Raw genomic sequence first — 19,802 nt, forward strand, 5'->3', positions numbered from 1 at the left:
TATAAAGAAATATAAATTTGCACTATACTTAAAATATCATTATTATTTTATTTACAGAAAACTAAAATAAAATATGATTATTCAAAATATTTCATTAAAAGTAATTTATTTAGAAAATTATAAAATTCTAGAAGGTTAACTTTATTTTCAAGGTAGTATAATTATTTAATTATTTTTCATCATATATAATTGGTTTTGATTTTTATTACCTGACAACGTTAAATAAACTTTTTTATATTGTTGATGCACTGAAATTTAAATTATTATCTATTCAGTAGTTATATCATTGATAACTGCTTAATTTTCAAATTTTAATAATTTTGACAAATTATTATTACAACATATTATTACATCATATTTAAGTTTACATAAAAAGTTTTTATGTAATTTTAATATTTCAAAGTCATGCCAAATAAAAAAATCCAGTAGAAACGTGACAAAGTTATGACAAGTATAGATGATTCTGATAATTATTAACATCAATATAATAAAAAACGCTTTGATGTAAATAAGTAGACAGCAGTTAATTTTTGGAAGAAATTGATGGATTTTTCTAAAATCGAATCAACTGCTTTATCTTAAACCATATTTTGATTACGTTTTATGAATAATTTAGTGTTTTATATGCAGAAATTGACTGTAGTAGAGATGAGAATGCTTAGATGAATGAGTGGAGTGACTAGAGAAGATAGGATAAAGAATGAACATATAAGAGTGACTGTAGATGTAACGCCAATTATAGATAATATGAGAGAAAATAGACTTCGGTGGTTTGGTTATGTTGTGAGGAGAAAGGAATCCGGAAGCTGTAAGAACAGTTACAGAATGAATGTTGAAGGAAGAAAAGGTAGAAGAAGACCAATATAATTGAATGCGCGATATGAGGACGGTTGATTTAAGCATAGATAATGTGGGAGATCGCGTCAAGTGGAAGTTTAGGATAAGGGTGGCTGACTCCAAGTAGTTGGGATTGAGGCGAGGAAGAAGAAGAAGAAAATAGAAGATTAAAACATTTTAAATGAAATGATCTAATACTAAATTTAATTAAAATAAATACGAATATAAATTTAAATTACTAATTAGTATATTTTAGTTATTTGAATAATGTAACAAAAAGAAGATTTTATATGCAGAAATTATAAAAAAAACTATAAAATAGTTGTATGTTTCTTTACCTCTGTGATAAACGTGTATCAATATTGTAAATATGGATTTATCAAAAATTAAAAATTAAATAAAGAAAACTATCTTAAATAAAATAAAAAAAAATTGCGTATTATTTTAATATACTTAATTTATTAACATTAAAAGTATTAAAATGCAAAAAATTTCCTTAAAAATATTTGTAATAAACACTTAAAACTTTATTTATTTTTTTTTGTGAAAGAGGATAATGGGAGTATTTACCCCATTTTATATAACTAAATAACCATTTGAACTAAAATGTAAATGTATAGACGTAAATAATTGAAATAAAAAGTTATTATTTTTATTGTAATAAATAATTTAAATAGAATTCTTAGTTATCATTTCTATGAACTTTTGGAATTAAAAAATTGTTTATATTGATATACTGCACATAATACATTCTGCTTGTTGCGTATTTTTTTAATTAAAATATATTTATAAATCATTAAACTTGTAATTAGGATATAAATAGGAAATAATAATTCGTATTGCTTTTGGAATAATCCAACAATACCTTCCAAAAATTAACATTATCTACAGATCTGCATCAAATCGTTTCTTATGATAGTGATTCTAATAATTTTGTCAGATATCATTTATAATTTTCCCAACAATGCCTCGTCCACACTGTGCCGCGACCCCACTGTAATATCATTTTTTATAATGTTAAAATTTTATAAAAATGAAAAATTATTTAGCAATTATTTTATAAATAATATAATAATATTTATATTGTGTATTAAATTTATACATATATATATAAACATTAAAATAGCTTTAATATTCTAAATATATATTCACTTCATATACCACTTTATTAATCAAAAATAAAAATAATCAAGATATAGAAATAATATTGATAACTATTTTTTGAATGTTGACCAAAAAAACCAAAAAGACCAAAAAAAGATATGGAGAGATGTTATTGAATGCAATATGAGGATGATTGACTTAAGCATAGATTTAGGATAAAGGTGGCTGACTCCAAGTAGTTGGGATTGTGGCGAGGAAGAAGAAGAAGATTCATAACTTTTTTATTGTTTTTTCAATTTGTCAATCATAAAGTACTTTTTTATATTCATTCCTTATATCATATTTAAGAAATTAAAATTGACACCCTTGTTAATTTTAATTCCTCAAGTGACAACATACAGAATTAACTAGCTTATTTAATAGATAATAATCTAAATAAGAAAATTACTGGTCTATTACAACTTTTGGATCAGTATTTCGGAAGTTATTGACATATTTATATGTAGGTGTAAAACCGGTAAATTTCTAGTTATAAAAAATAGCAGCACTCGCTCATCACCAATAGTCATTACTTTAAATTTTTGATAACTTCCGAAATACTGGTTCAAAAGTTGATATCGACTATTCATTTTCTTAATTAGATTATTTTCTATTTTATAAACTATTTTATGCATGTTGCCATTAATGGAAAAATAATTTTGAAACCCCTTTAAGTTATAAGGGATGGTTCTAAAAAGTAAATATTAACTTTCATAGAATTTATTTTATTGATCCATACGTCAAAATAATCATATAGCCCCAAAAATTTGAATTGACTCTCTCAATTTTAGAAATTTTATAAAACTATAAATTACATCAAAAAAAGTCATTTTCAAAATAACTTTTCTGCATTTTTAAATTGCTATAACTTTTTTTCAAAAATGCAAATGGTAGCAAAATTTTAGTAGGGTATAAAAAAAATAATAAGCTTTCTATTGGTATAGTTATAAAAAAATCCAATAAAAAACCAAATTAGCTACAAATGCAATAAAAAATTTTTCAACTCAATTTTATAAAGATATTCTGTAGCGTCTACCCTTTTTTAATCTGTATAAAGTTAAAGCTTGTGAACTACAATATTTAAAAAGTAAAATTTTGCCCATGAAGTATTCTACTATGAAAAAATGAACGTTAAACTAAAAAATTCGTAATTTTTACAATAATACTATTTTATATTCAATTTTTGAATATATTCCAGAATGACTGACATATCAAAACCTATATCAAATTAAAGTTTTTTAAGAGTAATTCATTATAAAAAAAAAACGTATTTAGTCTCATTATTGTTATTGAAAATATTTATGTCTTTAACATAAGATATCTATCATGTTATATTATAGTCATTTCAAGGATACGCGTTAGTTTGAGTAATAATGATTTTTATAAAAAATAAAACAGATACTCAAATAAATAGCTAGTATGAAAAAATACAGTTAATTCTTTCCCTTGCTTTTTAAATAAGGGTGGTTCTAAAATAAATGTCAAATTTGAAATCAACACCTTCAAAAACATTTATTTTGATATTTTAGATATTATTAGGGCGTAATTAATTTCGAACACTTTTTTTGTTTCAGACCACTAAAGGTCGGTATTAAAAATCAAAGGAATTTAGCAGGAACAAATTTTGTGCGGTACCTAACTTTTTTTTTTCATTAAAAAAGAACTTTTTTTTTTATCTTATATGCGAAGCCGAGTAGGAATTAGTTTTATAATAATGTAATTTTATAGCATCTGTCTATAAAAATTATGACCCCTGTTTATGTGACAGTAGTCATGTGTCCAAAATACGGGGGAAATTCTGTTAATTCAGCGTAATGAGTTAAAAATATTCAATATCATTCTTAAACAAACTTTATGATTATTCAAGTAATTTAAATAACCAAATATTAATTTACTCACATACTGATTCATAGACATAAGAAGATTATTTTATGTTAGTAGTTAAATTTAATTTCCCCAACCAATAAAAAGTATTTTTATAAACGACATATTTATTAAAGTTTTCAAATAAATTATTTTCAAAGTCCTCTCTTTCAACTTTTATATGTCTACAAAGAAAATTAGGAACGTAACTAATGAGAGCAATAGAGCAATCGCCCCTTAAATTATCCTAATCCATATTTCATACAGCCGCCGCTATTTATGTAGTATATCTTCAAAGATTTTTTTCCCTCATAACTTTTCTTAAGTAAATTAGAGCAAAAATTTTTTATCAGTATACAGAAAATTGAATTACCCTCTTGAAAAAATGGCTCACCCTTTCAAGAAATTTAATAAAGTTTCCGATCAAATTTTTAAACTATCTCAAACCCTCACACTAGTCAAATTATTAACATGGTGTATTTACAAAAAAAAAAATGAATATAGTTAAAAACTACAATTTTTTTACTATATAGTGTACTGATATATCATTAATTTTATAGTTCTGTATTATAATTCCAATAGTCTATTACCACCATAAGCAAAACTAGATATCAGTGTTAGACTCTGCAAAAATTTATAGGATTTCGACTTTTTAATCATTTTTGTTTTTTATTTTTGTCGTATTCTAGTGAACTAAAAGAATCTAGTCTATCAATTGAAGAAGGATATTAAAAAGAGAAATTAAATTAACTCTCGCAAATTGTTTACTACTTACTTATCTTAATATATATTTCTTAGTCCGTTGGAAATAGAACCTTTAGGGGTTTTGTTCTAAGATGTGTTATTAAAAATAATCAAACCAATATTCAACGATATTTCTACAAGATCACTTATGGGTGGTCGTAATAATTATTTACATTAATAAAATGAAAAACTATTAACTATTGTGTTTCATATCGGTTAGAAATTCTACAAGTTATCTCTTATTAATTAGGATTTTTTATTTATTATTATTCTTCAAGCTCATATCAAATTTTACATCATGAAATTTTAACAATTTTGTGACATTATTCCTATAAATCAAGCTTATAGTAATCAAGTTTTACGCTTATTATCCAGAAAAAGTCTTAAATTTTAGACTATAGCTATAATTTTGCCTATAATTTACATACATTTATCAGAATTTTAGAAATACCTGTATCAAGTAGTTACGAATAGTCATTTTGAAATATTTAATGTGAAGAAATCCTTGTGACTGCAAAGGCCCATTGCATTTCTTATTTATTATATATGAAGAATTTAACCATAAAATATACGAAAAAAATAACTTTATTACATCTATTAAAATTAATTATTTATATTAATTTTCGTTAACGGCACCAACGAACACATAATTTTACGGACGTCTATTAAAGCGAATACGTAAATATACACTGGATTACAAAAATAGGTTTAGTTCACTATAATATTGCTGTTATGGTCAAGAGGTGTGTAAAGTGATTATTGTACATTTGTGTGTGAATACACATGAATGGGAAAGAGGGATAGAGAGAGGAAATGAGAGAAACATACATGAAACACAACTATGGACGACATGATGAAGGGTAACAAAACACCATATGCAGCAGTTAACTATTGAGATCATATGAAAATAAATGCAGGTACAAACGTAGTGCACATGTGTCCGAAATTCTATTGAAAAGGAAATGCGTACGTACACTTGAAAAGGCTGTGTGGAAGGGATAGATATCTTTAATCTTACACAAAAAAAAATATTCCAACGTTTTCTAACGTAATTATATTTAAACATTGTTATATATTTATGATTAAAACAGAAGTTTTAAATATAACCTTAAATCGTTAGAAATATTTAATAAAGACAGCAATAAAATTATCTATTTATTTGCATTAATTATTATTTGTGTAATAATTTATTTATTTTAAGGAAACAAGTAAATTGTTACAATTATAATAATAAAAACCCCTTTCTCTACTTACTGACCTATATGATATAAGATAAAAAACTTTTATTTAACATAATATGTTAAATACATTTCTTAAATTAAATTTTTTTTATCATTTTTTCGTTTATTTATTAAATAGATTAATTAATTTAAGTCATTTATAAAGGAAAAATGATGTATTACAATATTTTATTCGTCTATGTTATACTTAATTAAAAAAACATATTAATATACAACCCACAGGTGTTAAATGATAATATCATTATCTTTCTAATATACTGATATTAATAGAAAAAATATTAATAAAAGAATAATTTTTAGGTATCAGATCTTGACCCAAAGGAACTATAATTTTGTTTTAACTTGTAAGCGTTCTCACTGGAAATATGTAGGTAAACATTTTTTTTTATATGTACCCAGAGATGTATTTATAAATTCGGCGCCCGTGTCATCGGCATCTCTTATCACCTAAAAAATAAAAAAAGTTATTAAAAAAATGTTTGTAGGCGACTGAAGAAATTCAAATATTGCTATGTAAAAATCCCCTATTTCCCTAATCGTCCCCTCTGCAGACGCTCATGATTGTTCCCGAAATACCTATAGTATTAAAATAGGCAGTTTTTTAGTGTTTTTTGAGTTAAATATTTTCTAGTTTAAATCAATAGTTAAATTATATTTTTGTATTTTAATAACTATTCATGAGGTTATACATTATACAATAATAATTTTCAAACCCTGTTACACGAGCAACATTGCTCCTTTTCTATGTTATAATATTTTAACATGATGTTTAAAGAGGCTTTTCAAATATCCTCACACTAATATTTTTTTTGTATACAATAATACGCATAGTTTTTATGGAATTTTGGAAGGGCCAAGTGCTTTAACCAATTTGTGCCCGTGATCCTTTTACAATTTATATAGTTTAAATTTAAAAACGCAATAAAAAAAAATATATAATGTTTCATATTTAAAACATGTTTCTCTTTATAATTTAGATAATATTATTGATCATATTATCCTTCTCTTCTTATGTAGTATATCTTCTTGAACGCAATCGCACAATAATACAATTAAGCTTGGCTTAATTGAATTACAGCATAGACACAATTATAATCTTAAAATATTAAGAAACGTTTTTCAATGTTATTTTGATTTGTATTAATTATAAAAAGAAGAAGCCTAAAAATAATGCATAAAATAAAAAATACGATTAAATATATGATGATGTAATCATTTTAGTCAAATTTATTAGTTATAGCATTATTTCCTTAAACACGCGTATACAGTAACCAATACATACAGTAATAGCGCTTATGTTGTAAAGATTTATGCAGTACATAAAATCATGGCATATTGGAAGAAAAAAATGATGATTTAATCAACTTTAATATTAATGATGAGTATGAATTTATGAATAATACATCAATAATTACAATAAAAAAAATCAAAATATGAAGTATATCAATAAATGTTAAAAATTACTCCTCAGTGTCATATTTACCAAAAAGATCCAAATTTTAAATTACCAAGAATTTTAGTGCTCTCTATTCTTTTTTTATCATCACTTTTAAATTTAGAATTCATTTTAAATTGTATTTTTTATACAAAAATAAATTTATGATGGAAGAAAAATCAATTTTGTCTCCCCAATTTTTTTTATAATTTTAGGTCGATGTTTATGGTAGATCATATATCCTGACTATGATATAATATTCTTAATTAAGAATAATCAATTATAATTGATAACTTTAATCACGTTAAAACAAAAATTAAAGTTACTATATCATATTACAATGGATGCAATAAGTATAAAGTTTTTTTTATATTTTTATAAGTTTTTGTTGAAAACTAAAAGATTTAGTCGATTTTTTAATTTTATTTGTTATAAAATACTTCTTATGGACATATTATATTTATGCATTAAAAAAAAAAACACAGTTAATTTGTATTAACTTTTATTCATTTTAATAAAAAGGAAATAATTTTTATTATTCATTTATCTATTTTCTTTTACTATTACTTCTTAATAATTTTAAACTAAATAAAATTATATCTATTTATAAGTTATATTTAAATTGTACTTAAACAAGAGAACAGTAGCACAATAGATATTTTGTTAGTTGAAAATCATATTTACGAAAAAAACAAAGTTAATTTTTAACTGGTTAAATTAAAAGGAGTCGAAAAGACTCAAGAGAATAACGGATCGCGTAAGTGCACGTAAGACGTCAAAAACCGGATAAAACATTCGTCCACGGTGTTTAGGTGGCCAATCGCGATCCAGTAAATAGATTTTGTACTCTATCTGGAAAGCGAAGATACTCTAATCGGGCTGAACTCGCGATGTAATAAGGTAGCTGATGAGAAAGACAAGATATTCGTATATTAAACGTATCGCTAAATATACTTATTATTTAGGGTATGGGTTTTCAGTTTACTGAGTTGTGAGTAAAATTCGTAGAAGGTGCGCACGATTGACCTATAAATATGAATGCATGGACAGTTTTTACTCGCCTAAAACTAAAACTAGATTTAATAGTCAAACTATTTATATGTGGGAAGTTTTCCATGTAATGAGATAAAAGAAGAAAGAAAGAAAAAAACCCTTAGTATAGATAATTACCACTTTATTATTATAAAGTCGTATTTATAAATGGGCCGGTCGGCCGCCAAGTGGTGTAAGTCATAAAAATCAATTTTTCAGGAGAGCAAATTTAAAATTCTTACCTCAATATAAATTCAGATTTTGGGTTTGTGCTGTTGAATTATGGTCTAAAACCATCCTAAGTGCATGAAGTTTCATTTAGAATAAAAAAAATTAGATTTTTTTATAATGATAACAATTTAAAAATATCTTAATACATTCATCTTTATGCAACATTTCTTATACCAAACTGAAAAGATAAGGGAAATCATGTATAAATAATATAAAATTGAATAAATATTTAATTACTATTGAATATATTTAATATTTATAAAAATCTGATTTTTTATGTAAAAAATTATATAATTTATAATAAAACTTTAATTCTGTGGGACAACTTCTTCGGGGGTCTCAGTGGTTCTTAATCCCATAAAAAATGGATGGTGTATAGGAGGTATGAACTGCAGTAAGTCTTCCATGTCTTTCTTTTTCGATGCTGTAACGGGTCTTCCAAAGGGGTAAGATATTTTCAGCTGATGCTTAATTAAATCCAATGATGGGCGACCAGCCATGCTCCCAGTACGGTTCTTTTTCAAGTTAAGTTCTTGGAATCCCACAAGATCGTTTAATGTTTCTTTGTAAAAAATAGACATTCTGTGACGTTTGTCATACTTTATGTGACGCATTTTCAACCAGTTTACTTCAATCCCAGCAACGTTTTTCTTTCTTTTTGTTACATAATCTTGAAATCCTGTTACTGCTACAAAGTCAGAAATTTGCATTTCATGAATCACAAACTTGTTTGTTCTTCGAGCATCTTTCATTATGTTATACCAATCCTTGGTATATNCGCTAAAGCGCTCGGCCATTTCATTAACTGAAATAACAATATATGCTTCTTATTATGATTGTATTGAACTAGGACTCACACCATTTGTCAGAATCGTAGATTATTCACTATAGAATTGAAAAATGGTGTAAGTCCAATTTTCAAAATGTTTGACTTACACCACTTGGCGGCCGACCGGCCCAAATACAACTTGTATACAATCGTTTACTTTTGCATAATGGCAACTTAAGTAAATAACATTGGGTTTAATTTTCATAGTCTGAGGATAAGTTTGGAAGGTACGTCTTGTGTAGGTACTAAATTAAAAGACTGGATCATCAATTAGATCTTAAACTTCTTGTCCGAAGTCCAGTATAGTGATTACCAGTGCAGCCTCCATGGCTGCCGGTATAGGTTTTATATTATAAAAATAATGATAACCACTAAACCAATCTTAAAATCGCATGAAATAGAATTAAATTATTTGTTCAACATTTTTTTAAAATTGTCATGAACATCAAAAATAAAAATATATTTTTAATTAACTATTCTTGTATGATTTATTTTTATTTTAAAATTTATGTAAACTTTTTTCATCTCTATCAACCCCTATTTCCTTAATTATATCCTGATTAGTAGTTTTTAGATTTAAAAGTATAATTTATGAATAAATATTTATATAGCAATTAAATATAGTATAAAATATTTAATATTTAATAATTTAGTATCATAATTTTTATGGAAAAATAATAAAAGTAGCATATTTCTTTACTTCTATGACAAAAATGAATAAAAGTTAAAGGGCTTGATGCAATACTTTATAAACATTTTTTTTTTACTTATAAATAAATACATTGGTCTATAAGGAACTTTCATTGAAATCAAAAATATACTTTTCTAATCCAACTTTAAGCACTATTTTCAAATCTGAAATTAAACTTTTTCTATCACATCGTAAGTTTTTCTGTTATTACTAATTATATAAAAATTAGTATTTACATATAATAAAGTTTTGAAAACAAAAAAAAATTGTTTTAAATTATTAGTGATTTTGATTCTTAATATGTTAAAAATAATCAGTGTAAAATATAAATTTTAACTTACTTTTTTTGGTTCTTTAAAGTTGATTTTTTTGTGAAAGTTTATAATAAAAAAATTACCATGAATTTTAGCTTAACTTAAAAGTTTGAAAATTACATCATTAAATAGAAAATTATATGAGAATTAAAAAAATAGTATTGTTAAAAATAATATGCAATCAGAAAATTTTATAATTACTATTTACAGTAAATTTATCAGAAAAGCTCAACATTGTTGTGTATTTTTATCGTAATAGATCATTTAAATAGAAATTATAGTAATTATTTCTAAGTAACTTTTGGTGTTTAAAAAAATTCTACAATTAAAACATTGAGAACTAAATAACTGATAAAGATAATTTTTTTGTTCAATTTTTGAGAATAATATCATATTAATAAGGTACTAGTTGTGATCATTTGACGTATCAATAAAAAAATTAGTCAAGTAAGAGATTTCATTTAAGATATGTCTAAAAATTTCAGTATTTCCGAAACACATTCAAAATTTAAGTTGAAAAAGTTTTTGTACCTATTCATCCACTTTTCAAAAAGTTATGGTTGTTAAAAAAAAAAATGAAAAAATGTCGAAAATTACCAATTTTTAAAGTTTTATTTATTTATTTTTTTTTGAGATAATCTCCCATTTGTGGAGAGCGAGGAAAATTTTTGAGGGTATTGTCTTCGACTACATACGATTTGTGATCTTTTCACGTATTGTTCTTCAAAATCGGTCAAGTGAAAGCTAAGAAAAAGTAGTGACAGACACAAAAAAAAAAAATAAACACTTTATTGTATAATCTATAACTTCTCAGCTTCGCATCGGAGCTAAAATAAAATAAAATTATTGAAAGCTTTTATGTATTTTAATGTTTAAATGAGAATTAGAATGCATTATTAAAAGGAATTTTTCAAACACTGGTCATAACATAAATGATTTGATCGCCTTTGTTTGAACGTCAATTAATAAAACATTTCCCCCCTCACTTTAATAAAATATAGCAAATAATAAATTTAAATATAGTATTCTAGTTTATGAAAATTTATATTTTTCCTCCAAGAACATTTTGAAGTACCTTTTTAAATCAAAATTTTAAACATAATCTTACCTCTTAATTAAAATAATAGGTAGACTCGTGACTTTATCTTTTCTCTATAAACCCCCTCTTGGTATTCTATCATATGTTTATTCTAAATCTATAAATATCATACACAGCTTTTCTTTTTTTCTTCAAACTATTCTATTAGTTATCTCATATAAAATAATGGCTCCATTGTTGACTTACCAGGTATAAATACAAATTGGTTTTTAAATACCGATTTCTCATTTCTTATTCTCTTATCTATTACTTTTTCCAAAATTTTCGTTATAAGATTCATAAGCTTTATGCCTCTATAATTTCCACACCTCTGTATATCGCCTTTACCTTTAAATATCGGCACCACAATAGTATTCCTCTATTCTTTTGAAAATTTTCCCTTTTAATATGATTTTATTTAAAAGTTCCTTCAACCACCTTATGATAACACTTTGACGTACAAATATACTTGACAAATTTATAAATTTAATTTTTCTTCCTATTATTTTTCCTCGCCTTATTCCCAACTACTTGGAGTCAGCTAATAAATTTAATTTTTCTGAATTATCATATAGTAATTAGAAATATGTTAAAATATATATATAAAAACTTAAAAAAAATTATGTATAGCACCTGTTTAATAAGGAGGGTGTTATAATATACGTCAGTGATTTTTATAATACACAGAGTGATTCATTTATCATAAACCCTTTCCTAACTACAGAAAAATAAAAATATTGGGAATTTTTTATCAACATTCTTTTAGGTACATGTATCTAAAAAACATGTATGTTTTCTTAATTCATCGATTATAAAGTAATTTTTATGTTCAACCTTTATACCTTATGAAGGTGTCAACTTTATTTTTTCAAATAGCAACATTTATAGTGTTCAGTAAGTAAGAAAACGGGTTCTGTGTTCTCATTGTTTGTAACAATTTACCTGTTTCCTTACTTACTGAAAATTCTATATCATGATCTAATTGAAAAAATGACTGATTAATAACAATTTTTAGACTAGTATTTTGGAAGTTATTAATATGTTATAGTGAAGGCTGGACATGAGAGCGATTGATATTATTTTTATCACTAGCCATTTTTTGATATCACTCTTCCTTCCGTCTAAGTAAAAAAATGACAATTTACAAGTTGTATCTATGACCATTTATAATAACTATAATTAAATGATTACTACTAATATTAAGCTATAAAATGATTAATAGAAATCCATTTCTAGTTAAATTTCACATCCTTCCAAAGCTGGAAAAATTTATGTTAATAGTAATATGAGGGTTGTTTAATTGAAAATTATATTTAAAAATTATTTGGTAATAATTCTGGGGGAAAGAAAATTAAATCAAATAAAGATAAATTTTATAGAAAAATAAGAAATAAAATATGTAACTCTAATTATGATTACATGTAAATGTATGTACTGTGTTATGGATTTACATTTAAAATTAGGATAAAAATTCTGAATGTCCAATTTCAAAGAATACCATAATTAAATTTACTATGCATTAAACATTATCAAGATTTTCTAAAAGCTTTTTATAATTAAAACTCATTATTTATAAAAAATTTTTGTACTATTAACAGTGAATTTAAAGATAAAAATATTCATTTATTAATATTTTATTTATGTTGATACAAATTTTTTTAGTTCTTAAGGATGAAAATTAAGATGTATTAAGGCTAATTAATAAATAAATTTTTTATGGTGTTCATATGTTACATATTATAATTTATTAGATTTTTATTAATTAGTTTGAGTATACATTTACACTTATAAAGTATTTTTTCATATAAAACACCTAAGTTATATGATGTATGTACAATATGTTTATAATATTAATTAAATTTTTGGTTCACTCCATTTTAAGAATATAATTGAACAAAATAATGTTTACATGGATCAATATTTTATTTTGTTGTTTGGTATTCATCATTTAAAATGATTCAATCTGGAGCTCTTGTATAAAACTTATTTTATTCAATTCAGCAGCTAAACTAAAAAAATACACATACAACAATTAAAATATTTCTAAAATAAAGTATTTAGTTTCGCTTAAATAAAATTAATTATCATTTTAAAGAAACACATGACATGAAAATATTCAATCAATTAACTCAATCAATCAGCTATTAATTATTTTTTACTAATTACATTTCTTTTAACTTAAGTACTGGATCAAAAGTTATTATCGGCCCGTAATTTCCTTAATTAGATAATATTTTATAAATTCAATTAATACATTTTGCCATTTAAAAAAATTAAGTGGCACTCCTACATTTGATGTACCCAACCGGTATACTAGATAATTTTAAAAAGTAATTAATAGCTAATAAATTAAGTAATATATTATGTAAATAAAAAAAAAATCAATTTTTTTTTTCAAATGGTATTTTTTTTTAGAAGTAATCGAGTAATTTATGATAAATGGATCATTCTATACAATAATGATTTTATTTTGACAAAATTTTTATTTTTTTAAATTTATAAATGTTTACCTGGTATTTATTTAATATCTAAGTTGATAAATAGTCAATATTTATGCAACATAATTATAAGTATTTCGATCTTCTGGAGTTCTAGCCAGATACTCTCTCTCAATCAAACATTCTATTCGTTTTTTAATGAGAACAGGTGAAGGCATAAATCTTGACCTTAATTGTTCAGTTACTTCCATTATAAGTATATTATGAGTTAATTTTTTACGAGCTTTCATAATTCGAACTAATGCTGCCTCAACTTCATGTTTCCTATCTTCTTCAACTTTATCCTTTGTTTTTCGACGTTCTGGCTCATTTTCCCCTTTAGTTGTGATAGACTGAATTTTAACACGATATAATTTTGAAGTATATGATTCATTGATTGAGAACTCATGGTTAAGTCCAATTTCTTTAGTTTTTGGATTTTTTAACAGTACTCTTTGAGATGGCTTACCCATAGCTAATGATTGTAAAGCTCTTGTGAGATCTTTTTCATTTATATCTGTCTCATTCATAATTGTTTCCATTGTAATTTTTTCATATGTATTAAATAACATTAATATTGCCATTTGATAAGTTGATACTTGGAAAAGATGTTTGCGAACAGCTAATAACCCAATTGTATTGACACTAGTTCCAGAATTTGATGATGTAGAAACAATAGTGTTACCACTAGCACTAGAACTAATCACAGATGTTGCACTATTATCACGGCGAGTTTCATTGAAAATAGCTGTTATATCAGCTGAACCCAATTGAGGTTGAAGTCTTAGTTGACGGCCATTGTGCTTACTTAAATAAAAAGTTCGAAACTCATCATATGCTAAACGTGCTACACTAGGTACATTGCATTTTGGGGTAGTTGTTGGTAAGGGCCAAAATCCTGTAGTTAAAACCCGAACAGATAAATCAATATTATTACAATTAGAATTCGGTATACCACTTAAATATTGTTTGAAAGAATCCATCACAGTATTTGACAAAGACATATCTTTGAACATACCTTCTAGTTTAGAAGTAAATTGACATCCGCATTCAGTTTTTAATTTGGAGATCATATTTTTTTCATTGTCATCACTAACAGATTTGTTTAAAAGTAATCTTTTAGCCAGATGTTGTTTATAATATGTTTCAAAAACATCTTTATCTTGGAGAAATCGAAACAAAACCATAGCTTTATCAAGTACAGGTTCTAAGTCATTTTCATCCATACCTCTAACTCCTTTTTTTAGTTTATCATCGATAAATAAGGACATATACTCGGGAGATTTTGGGTTTAAATTTAAAAAATGTTCAAAATCAGAAGAAATAGTTTGTTTAAACATTTTATCACCAGAAAACGAATTGTACAGAAAATAATCTAATCGGTCTTTAAGATCTAATAAACTCTGTACATAAGTAACAGGATTTAAATCAGTTTCATCTTCTTTAACTAATGATCCTCCTTCTTCTCTTAAATATTTACTTAAACAATCTGACATTGTTTTAAGGCCATCAGACAAATTACTTAAAAGCTTATACATACAAGCTAAATCTTGAGTTCTTTGATTTCTAAGCATAAATACAAAACCAGAATTTTCCATTTCTACTATTGTTTTCATATGTTTTTGAATGAGTTGTTCTTCAACCACTTTTATAATGTGGCTTTCAGTTGATACATCAAGATAATTTTTAGCTCGTTCTGCTTCTTCATTAATGCGAGCTTCAGCTTTTTTAATATAAATGGAAGCACTATTTTCAGCCAAAAGCAATTGACTTTCAACATTGTAAAACTCACTAGACTGTGCAAGAAATGGACGTTCAAAATCTTCTTGATAAACAGAACGATTTTGAATTCCTAATACCATAAGCATTTGACAAGCATTTTTTAATGCAATTCTATCAATAACTTCACCATTTCTTTCACGCATCACCATACTTAACAATGTTTCACGTAAGTGATCTCTAATACGATCATGCCGTACTATAATATCACGAAATAAAACCAGACCAAGGTTGTAGACACTATCCACCTCATTATTTTTGACATATACTTTATCCATGTACATAAGAATATCTCTTATCATTACCATTGACGTTTGATGGTCTCTCCAACATTCATCAAGGGTCTGAAGGAAGTTATTATTCAGAGAATTTAATACATCTTCACGGACTTTAGATTCTAAGTGTGTAGCTACTGTTTCTCTCATGCCATTATACAATCTTTCACCATGTTTTAATAAAATCATTGTGTATGCATTTCGATATAATTCTTCAAAGCTCAAACAAGAGTTGTTCTTTTTATGTATTTCCTGTATAGCATTTTTAAGCATTGCCCAAGTGTTGTCAACATATTTCTCATCAGTGCGGGATGGGAATGCTTTAACTCTCATGTTTGTTCGCTTTTTTGGTACTGTGCTGTTCATTATGCTTGTACGTCTTCGTCCCAAAGGATCATTACTCATGGCAGTCAACAAGTTTCATGGATACATAACGGTCCTCTAGTAAAATTAAGTAAAAATTAAAAATTGAAAATACTTAAAACAAAACTTATGAAACATACTTTAGTTATACTAAATAGTAGGTACACGAAAATATCCTTTTGTCAAATAATATTTAGTATCAGTAACAAAAGAGAAGATTATTAACTTCTTTTTTAATTCTGTTAAATTGTCTAATCTAATTTTTAAAAGTACCTCTGACCGTTAAGGTACATACATCAATTTCTTCCTTTATAAGATTATTTTTTTAAAATTTATATAATTTTGGCTAGTAGAACTACACGGAGCACGTTCAACTATCACTAAAGAGACAAATGTTATAGAAACTAAAGCATTCGGCTATTATCAATATCTTATGTTCCAAAATATTTTTGTTATCAATAACGAAATTTAGTAAATAAGCAATCATGAGCTAACAAAATTTTTTTCGCCATGAAAAAATATGACATTTAAATTAACAATATTAACTTGTAACATATCTAGTGTTTGTCGGGATATATATCTTAACGAGAATCTTCTTGAATTTCCCTGTGTTAAAATTTAAAAATCTATTATAATTTTTAAATAAAGATAATTAGGATTTGGAAAATAATATATCATTGGCATGTTAGTTGCAGAAAAAAAACATAAATATTTAAATAACTAAATATTACCAATTAATTGTGAGTCAACAATAAATAATGTATTAGAACCAACAATTTTTTTTATTTTTAATTTGCGTCATTTCTCAAATAAATGTAACAAGCATAGACGCAAATAAAGAGGTGCTTCGTTGACTTAGTACCTTTAGAAATTTCAATAGTACTCCCAGCATTTTGAAAAATAACATTTAACACTCCCGACATTTTTTACTATTTACATCTATAAATGTTTGGTGCACATTGGATTAATTTTATTTTTTCTTAATAAAATTTAAATTAAATTATATTAAAAAGATTATTCAAACTTTTTTTATTACTTATATCAATATACAAAATGTTCAGTAAGTAAGGAAACAGGTCAATGAGAATAATAGAAACCTGATTCCTTATTTACTGAACATTCTAAATATTTTGTAGTAATATCTAAGACGTATATTTTTTAAGATATTAAAAATTATTTACATAACAATCGAAATTTTTTTAAATGGAACATAATTAACCTTAATATCTCGTCCTCTTAAAAGTATATTCCAGCATTGGTGACTAAAAATCTATAATAATTATCAAGGTAACCTAGCTCAGTTATTAACGCATCATATTTTGGTGCATAGGTACTGCGGTTCGATTTCATTGCGCTGGGTAAGTAGATTTTCCCATTTTCTCAGGCACGAGTAATAACTGTTGAAGATGTTTTAAGTTAAAGGGCTGGTGGTATTTTACATTCATTACAGGTATTAATTTCGATAGAAGTTTTATTCGATTTACCGAAAATTTCTGTATTTGCTGTTATTAGAAACTCGGAAACCTCAGTTAAAAATATGCTAATTGATTATTATTTAATACTCGGTCCGAATGTATATGTAAAAATTTAGGCACGATCAATTCTTCAGTTTTCAATATTTTCAAACCCGTTCTGACCCGTCCGGATATAAAAAAAAAAAATACCCAATCCAATAAATTAAAAAAAAATCCAGTACAGTATCTTGATGAAGNTTAATTTTAGTATCTTCACATAAATCATCATCATAAAATGCCAATGCTGCCGAATCGGATAGTAAGTACCATAAGTGACCCAAAATTTTTTTTTAAAACTACTTTAGAAATATCTTTATCTATTTGTTCATAATCAATTATATTTTTAATAAATTGTAAATCTAAATTTGGCGCTAATGCAGTATTGGTGCACTAAACCATTGTTTAATATATAAACTTGTAATAAAAATATATAATGAACGAATATTTAACTCTTTGATTGACAATTCAAATTGGCCCCGAAACCAAAAAATTTTCAAACAATAAATGGCCTTGGCCATCTAACGAGCATGATGGATTGGGCCAGGAATTTTAAAATAAATTCCATGCAAATGTTAGGGTGTGATATTTTATACTTACCATGCAGAAATCACATTTATGAAATTATATTGAAAAGTGTTTTTGAAGTAAAATTTAATACCAATTTAATATTTATANTTTGTAGAGTAAAATTTAAGAAAAATTTTAGTAAAAAAATATCTTATTAATATTCAGTAGTAAATATTCTGTAGCGTTTTGAATTTTGTGAAAATTTGAATTTTGATGAAGAAAACGCNAAATACGTATTGAGAAAAGGACAGAAGAAAACGCTATCTTTTCATGATTACTGTGTATACATATGATGATAATGTGTATACATTACAAACTTGGCATTAATTGCCATGATATTGTTAATAAGAAATAATATTGTTAATAAGAAATTAGATAAGGCAATTATTACTTACCATTCTTATTCAAAAGTATATTGAAAAGATAGCGTTTTCTTCTGTCCTTTTCTCAATACGTATTTCAATGTTTAATACCGTAAAATAATACATCAAAATTCAAATTTTCACAAACTTCAAAACGCTACAGAATATTTACTACTGAATATTAATAAGATATTTGTTTACTAAAATTTTTCTTAAATTCTACTCTACAAAATAGCTATCTTAGATTTTTTTTTTACATTTTATTTAAAATTTAAAAATAATTAATATTTTTAATAAAATGTAAAAAAATTAATTATTGAAATATAGCTATAGACCTAACGTATAACTATTATTTAAAAAAAAATCAACTAAAAATATTAACTGGATCAAAAGTTATTTAAGTTGTAAGTGAGTGGTGGGCCACCCTGTATATAAAAGTGTCAAACTTTCCCGAACACTTTCTAAAGTTGTTATTTTAAATCCCCTCCTGTGGGCAGGTAAAGGGTCATATATATAAAAAAAATATATCAAATGATAGGTAAACCAATCAAGGATCTATAGAAATAAAATTATATTGATTTGGTCATTTTTAAGAAAGTTATGGCAGTTTTAAGTAAAAAAAATTGAAAAATTTTGAAAATTAACGATTTTTAAATTTGTAATTTTTTTTGAGGTTTACCCTCTATCCAAATCTTAATTACTAGGAGTTATGGAGTCACTAAAGCGTAAAATTATGAATTTTCAATGAAAAAAAATGGTTGATTTTGAAATTTATTGTTTAGCAAGGAATATCTACATCGTTCAAAACTATCTTAAATTATAGCTTATTTAATATACTATATAACTAAAAAAGGCCAATCAAGTCAAAAATCATGTAATTTTAGGTGGTGGTGATGTTAATTTCTTTAAATTTGTTTCACATATGCATCACAGTGTTTCACTACAACAGTAAATTTAGTCACTTCAATACTAATCTAAAATATGCCAGAATTCCATTTTCCTGAATCCCTATTGTCCTTTACTTTTT

General features: G+C 25.2%; 2 protein-coding genes across 3 annotated transcripts in view; both read right to left on the reverse strand.

Moving 5' to 3' along the window:
• LOC126903892 (sodium-dependent nutrient amino acid transporter 1) overlaps nucleotides 1–5,267 on the reverse strand; it is a 34,444-nt gene extending 29,177 nt beyond the window's left edge. For both annotated transcript variants that reach the window (XM_050682448.1, XM_050682447.1), the window contains exon 1: nucleotides 5,039–5,267. In XM_050682448.1, the coding sequence (XP_050538405.1) occupies nucleotides 5,039–5,065 (27 nt within the window). In that variant the 5' untranslated portion in view covers nucleotides 5,066–5,267. The remainder of the gene's footprint in view (nucleotides 1–5,038) is intronic.
• Nucleotides 5,268–13,175: 7,908 nt separating this feature from the next.
• Nucleotides 13,176–16,740, reverse strand: LOC126904278 (cullin-3-B-like). The gene is made up of 3 exons (XM_050683183.1): nucleotides 16,473–16,740; nucleotides 13,949–16,410; nucleotides 13,176–13,447 (listed from the first exon to the last, which is right to left on the reverse strand). The coding sequence occupies exon 2, from the start codon at nucleotides 16,372–16,374 to the stop codon at nucleotides 13,990–13,992; it is 2,385 nt and encodes a 794-aa protein (XP_050539140.1). The 5' UTR covers nucleotides 16,375–16,410; nucleotides 16,473–16,740; the 3' UTR covers nucleotides 13,176–13,447; nucleotides 13,949–13,989.
• Nucleotides 16,741–19,802: the final 3,062 nt, after the last annotated feature.

Source organism: Daktulosphaira vitifoliae, unplaced genomic scaffold (assembly GCF_025091365.1).
Source record: "Daktulosphaira vitifoliae isolate Bord-2020 unplaced genomic scaffold, ASM2509136v1 Scaffold_4, whole genome shotgun sequence".
Taxonomy (NCBI): domain Eukaryota; kingdom Metazoa; phylum Arthropoda; class Insecta; order Hemiptera; family Phylloxeridae; genus Daktulosphaira; species Daktulosphaira vitifoliae.